The sequence below is a fragment of the Alligator sinensis genome, unplaced genomic scaffold, assembly GCF_000455745.1.
Source record: "Alligator sinensis unplaced genomic scaffold, ASM45574v1 scaffold47_2, whole genome shotgun sequence".
Taxonomy (NCBI): domain Eukaryota; kingdom Metazoa; phylum Chordata; order Crocodylia; family Alligatoridae; genus Alligator; species Alligator sinensis.
Genome location: NW_005842150.1, coordinates 1,256,323 through 1,262,644, shown reverse-complemented (window position 1 = coordinate 1,262,644; position 6,322 = coordinate 1,256,323). Strand labels below are relative to the sequence as shown.

General features: G+C 39.8%; 1 protein-coding gene across 13 annotated transcripts in view; it reads left to right on the top strand.

The window, feature by feature from the left end:
* PPP4R4 (protein phosphatase 4 regulatory subunit 4) overlaps positions 1–6,322 on the top strand; it is a 139,211-nt gene that overhangs the window by 54,659 nt on the left and 78,230 nt on the right. For 10 of the 13 annotated variants that reach the window (XM_025206278.1, XM_025206280.1, XM_025206275.1 and 7 more), the window contains one exon: positions 719–821. The exons of the other annotated variants lie outside the window; for them this stretch is intronic. In XM_025206278.1, coding sequence (XP_025062063.1) covers positions 719–821 — 103 coding nt within the window. Of the gene's footprint in view, positions 1–718; positions 822–6,322 lie in introns of those variants that run through there. 13 annotated transcript variants of the gene reach the window in all.

The window sequence follows — 6,322 nt, the reverse complement described above, 5'->3', positions numbered from 1 at the left end:
AGCTGATCAGGCCTCTATGTCCTCCTCCAAGACACACGCGGAGTTTGCTAGGCTCCACAGAGCGCTCAGAGTTCCCCACAAGATGGTTGTGGAGTCCTCCAACTTGGACGGAAACTGCTCTAACCTTTTGTATGGCTAGCGAGCCAATTGCTAGCCGCCACGTAGGAATAATTTAGAATTGACCAATAGTGGGACACTAATTTGCATACGTGTGGCGGGAACTCTTTTACACCGGGGATTTCTTTCTGCAGCTGAGAAATCCACCGTGCAAAGAAAGCTCCATGTGGCGGGGAAATTCCATTGTGCCAAGGCACTAAAAATCATTGGGTTATGACAGACTTTAGGCATCTCTGTCCTTTTTGGAACTGGTCCATAACCTTGAACATGCCTACATACTACAAGAAGCTCAGGGGGCCTACCCGTTGGGTTTATTCTCTGCACACTGGTATGTTAAGAATCAACTCACTCAAACTCATCATCTCTATTAGGAAGCAGCCCTGACACTCCAGTTTGAAATATCTTTTATTTAAAATAACTTCTGTTTTTTTCCAGAAGTATATACTTAGGATATTCCATACTAGAAACAACATATTGATTTTTTATTTATTTTTTGTAATGCTTGTAGTGGAAGTTATTCTTTAGTGTAGCTTTCCATTATGTTACCTCTTTATAGTTTCAAGAAAATAGCTGAATGTGTTTTGTTCTTTTTTTTTGTAAGCTCTGGTCAAGATATCCAAGGAACAAGTGTGGTTGCAAATCTTCCAGTCCTTATGCGACTGAATCCTGCAGAGACGCTTCGGAGGGTTTTGCCAAAAATCAGAGTAAGTTGGCATGCACCAAGATTTGAATTAACAAGATTTTTTTTTGTTAATAAAATTATTGTAATCAATAAATTAATACTGTAAATACAGTAGCTGAAACATGGTATAGTAACAGTGAAGTTCATACTTCTGCCATGGTAATTTGGAGAAAATGAACTGTATTGATTTTCTTTAGCAGTTTGCATATATATAATTGAATTATAGATTTTTGCTACTCATCAGTCCTCACAATTAGTAGACTTCTTTTCCTCAGGAAAACGTTTGTAAAATTTTAACCATTCTGCATTCTTTTTTAACCAGTAAAAAAGCTGGTTACTGTGAAGTTTACTATTGTTAGCTAGCCTTTGGAGGTATATTTGCCCATGTGTTCATAATGGTATACATAATTTCCTCAACCATGTTCCATTTTCTGTGAGAGAAACATCAAGAGTTTTCCTGCTGCCCTTTAGAGTTGTACTTTTTTTGCTGTTAGCTTTCTGAATCATGTGACACACTCAAAACCCTTTAATATGGTAGTTTTGAAATTTCTTAAAATAACTGAACCTTTTCACATCACTTCTGCGGAACTCCTACCCTTATCCTATGAGGCACGTGGAGCCAGGCATCTTGGTCCAGCAGTGGCCTCCTGACCCACTCCACCGCTGCCCCCAACCTCTTTGGAACCTCTGACCTATTGCAGAACCCCACAGTTTCACAGAACACAGGTTGAGAAACACTGCTTTAATAAGTTGTAATTAGTTATGGCAAAGGCATGCATGAGAAGCAAGGTTTGTTTAGGAGTTTCTTTTATTGGACTAATTACATATGTAGGACAGAGGCTTTTGGGCACAAAATGCCCTTTGTCAGGTCTTGGAAGTAGATACAGCCTAAGTTAAATACCAGGTAAAACAATGATTTGTTTTAACTCCATTGTGTAAATGTAAATGCTCACTTAATGAAAAGCAGGAGGGCAGTAAACCAGTGGAGCAAAGAAGACTTATCAAACATGACTAAACAAAGTAAGGAGTAAATGAAAGTTATACAGTTGAGCTGTATCTATGTCTTTTCCAGACCTTTTCCATTCACTGTGGAAAAACACGGGACATGGCAGGTTTCCCCTTGCCAGCTGGCAGAGTTCCAGCCTGCAAGAGGTTTCAGGGAGTGGGACACAGGGGGCATCATGCGCGTGGGGAGGGGGTGGATATGGGCTGCAGGCTCGGGGCTCCCCGTCCTGCTGCACTCTCCTTGGGAGGCCTGTGCTAGCCACACCACCATGGTGAGCCCACCCCCCTCCCCTCTGTGGGCTCCACTTGGCTCTTCTCTGGCTGTGCTGCCAAGGGGTGGGGGGGAGGGGGTGGGAGCCATCAACTTAGTCCGTCCCCCTCCCCCAGCAAAAATAAAAGTACGTATTTATGCTCCCAACTACATAGTTAATCCAATAAAAGGCATCACCAAACAAACTTTGCTTCTTGCAGAGTCCTTGAACCATCATGACTGTAACAACATGATAACCATATTTATATGTAGCAAGGATGTATATTGATGTACAAAAAAAAGTGTGTGTTTTTCAGTTAGTCTTTCACAGTTGAAAAGACCTGTTAAGATGCAGGCTAGTGTGTCTGAAGCCCCAATGTGCTACAGTTCAGTCAGGTAGCATAGCTTTAAAGGTGTTGTTCTGCATCTTGTAATCCTTTTCAATCAGTTTGAGGTAGTTGAGCTAACCCACTTGAGAAACACATTATTTTTTCTTCTCAGAGTTGGAAAGGACCTGAAAGGGCCTCTAGTCCCACCCCCAAAATGGATTCAGGCTGTAGAACATGGGACCAGGTTCCACAAGGATTTGCACTTAGGTTTCAGGATCCAGAGTCCAGAGGGCTGACCATTATGCCATGGAATCAGCTATAAAAACAAAATCTAGGAGTTTTTAATGATGGGATATATCTGCCATGTCTTTCATTGGTTCCTGTTTCTGTTGATGGAATGCTAGCAAGCTGGAACTTTTTTACTTTGTTTTTTTGCAATTGAATTAAATCTTTTTAATAAAATCACAGCTTTCTAATTTGAATTTGGTCCCTAACATGCAGTTTAAATAGGGTTATCTGTTTTTAAAAAAACAGATTTTACTGTATTATTTGCTATACTGTGTTTAAGTGTAACAATAACTAGTTGCTGCTTTTCACTGTTTTAAGTGTTGGATTAGATAATACATAAATTGGACACCTGGTGTCTCATACTTAAGTAAATGTTCAAGTCAAGTCAAAGGGAGCTGATTTAACAGTGATGGATATAAGTTCTTGCAACAACCTAAAACTATGCTACTGATTAATTTTATATATTAATCTTGTGAAGAGTTTAAGAGTTGCCACTGTTATGGACTCAGCTCACTTAAAAATCTCAGGTTCTTTGAGGCTTCCATTGAAATGCAGGTAGAAAATGTTCTTTGCTCTGTCTGAAGCTGCAGAGATTTTGAACGTGATAGACATTCCTAATCAGTAACTTCTCAGGTGGAGATACTTTTTTTTTTTTTAATATTCAGCAATCTGTCTGGGCACACTGACTTTTAGAACCTGTTCATGATAAGGTTTTTGCTCATGGAATAAATTTATAATTAATGGAAGTAAGATTTCCAGAGTTCCTGTTAAGTGAGTTGATCAGGAGTAAATTCTAGTGTAACTTATACTTCTTTGGCACTTCTATTACTAGAATTTCTCTCAAATAAAGATTACTTTATTTAAGAGGAAGAAGCTGATGACTTAGCACTGACATTTTAGAATGTCAAAATTCTGGTACTGAGTTCCAGAGGATTCAAAAGTGTTGAAGATTGGGTGAAATTGCAGAGGTCATTTGTACTTCACTCTGGTTCTAGTGTTTTCTTGATGGTTAAAGATATCCCCCCAAAAAAGAGACAAAAAGTGATAGAGACTACACTGCAGATCACTTTTGTCTAGGTTATAAAGGCTGCCAGTACATTCAGATTTAATTGGTCAGGAACCGGAGGGGCGGGAGGGAGTTATGTTTGTTTTGGATGGAGAAAAATACAACACTGGCTTGAGAATTGCTCTTGGAAAACTTAGTTTTGAAGATCTGATTTGGGACACTTGTAGTAATTTTGTGACTAACCCTAATTTTGAGAATACATTTCAAAGGCCTTTTTTCAAATATGCATGTTCTAGAAGTTGCATGAGATTTGTCAGGTTGAAGGTCCTGTCAACTAAAGTTGTATATTCACAGAATGAGTTAGTAAACAGGGAGAAAAAAAAATTACCTTTTCATGTTGCTTTGGTAGTCCAAATTATCCATGATTTGAAGGGGACTCTATAGAAACCAGAAGCCACTTTTTCATGTATGTAATTTTTTTTTTTTTTTTGGTTTCAATTTAGTGAGGTTTGTTGACAAATTTCATTTGTAGTGGTGGCCTTCGTGTTATGTGTATTTTAGGCAACTCTTCACTAAGAAATAGGTTGAAATTATGTATTTTGGAAAAATGGAAATAACTACATACTAATCTGAACAGAAGGGTTGTATATTCTCTTCGGAGTCTTTTGATCCACCTAATACTCTTGTACTTAGAACCTTTTTAGAAATTAAGTAAAAACAATTGTTTCTCTGTATTTTCCATTATCACATGCTCAGCGATGGGCTGAAGGTAATCAGTAATATAGCAAGGAGAGTAGAATGGTAGAACTTATATCTTCTGATATTTTCATAAAATGGTCTTCTATTCACCAAGGGCATATTGGGGAAAGGGGTAAGAAGAGAGAGAGTGTGTGAGCGCTTTTGTCTTTTTGAAGTAGTTGACCAATTCAGAATAGATTTTATTACCTTAAGACGGTGGTTCTCAACCTTTTTAAATACTTGCTCTTAGTTTTTACCCTTTTTTGACAACAGACAAATAATAGAGCAATTCTTCTGTTGTAAAGAACTCTGAATGATCACCACAGGTCAAAGTTTTTGATAATATGGATTCCTGTGTGAAGTCCCTAGGTTTATCTTGTGAATCATGTTTGCACGCCTAACAGCACTAACACTGAATGGCACTTGGCACCTTTGAAAGGATCTCAAGGTATCCCAAGGTGCTGCTGCATCCTGCAGCCTCAAGAGACGATCAGACACTGGAAAAATGGTCTTCAGTGTTTTTTATTTATTAAGTGATAATGTATCATACATTATGTAAAATACATAAGTATTTTACTCCTTTGATTATTGAACTTCTATGGAGACTAACTGCTTAAGCTGTGCTTATATCCCTCCCTTCAGCTTTACCTCGCCTTAAGCCTGGTGTTTTATACTTGCAATGTTAAAAAAAAATAAAGACCAACAAGCAGTGGTCAAATTGCCTGTGGAAATAGTGTCATAATGTATTCTTTTTTCTAGTATACTAAACTGTAAGGCACTTTGGGAGAGCTTGTCTAACTGTATCCTAATTACAATAGTTGGTCCAATAAAAAATACCACCCTAAGAAATCCTTGCCTCTCAGAACTTATAGTAATATCATTCTTTGCTGCTGGGACACAGATCCCGCTAGTTCATTGTGAGGTGTCCAGATTAAAAGAGCAAGAACAAATACATCAGCAAAACTCTTGCTCTGTAATTTATGCAGTCCAGAACATGATTACTTGGCAAGCATTATCCTCTAATATACATAAATGCATGCTCCAATACACATTTGTAATCAGAAGTGCATTTGATTCCATAGTACTTTGGGAATCGGAGCTGGGGGGCAAAAAAGGCACCAGTCACAGGGCTGAAGTGCCTATATACTAATGCTAGGAGCATGGGGAACAAGCAGGATGAACTAGCACTCCTGCTTGCAGAAAACACCTACGACTTAGTAGGGCTATCTGAAACCTGGTGGGATTCTTCCCACGACTGGGTGGTACATATTGAGGGTTATAGGCTGTACAGAAAGGACAGGGTGGGGAAGAAAGGGGGAGGGGTTGCGCTCTGTCATTGAGCAATATACTTCGACCCTCATCAAGATGGAATCGAAGGAGGAGAAAGTAGAAGGATTGTGGGTTAAGTTACGGGGGGGCAAGGAGAAAGGGATTTGGTGGTAGGGGTCTACTACAGAGCCCCACACCAAAGGGAAGAACTAGATTCGGGGCTCCTGAGGCAGCTCTCAGAGACCATAAAAACTAAGGGGGCGTTAGTCATGGGGGACCTAAACTACCGGGAAGACCCAGAAAGCAAACTCCCACCGTTCACCCACGTTCCTATCCTGCATACAGGACCTCCACCTGACGCAGGAGGTACACGGTCCCACTAGGGGGAATGCCTTACTGGACCTGGTCTTGGCAACAGGGGATGATATGGTAGGGGACCTACAGATTGGTGGTCACCTGGGGGACAGTGATCACCAAATAATAGAATTTACCATAAGGTATCGAGTGGGTAAGGTAACTAGTATGGTGAAAGTGCTAGACTTTAGGAAAGCTGATTTCAATGAACTCAGGCGATTAGTCAAGGACACACAGCAGAGTAGGAGTTTTGAAGAGATGGGAGCCCAGGAAGGGTGGCTGTA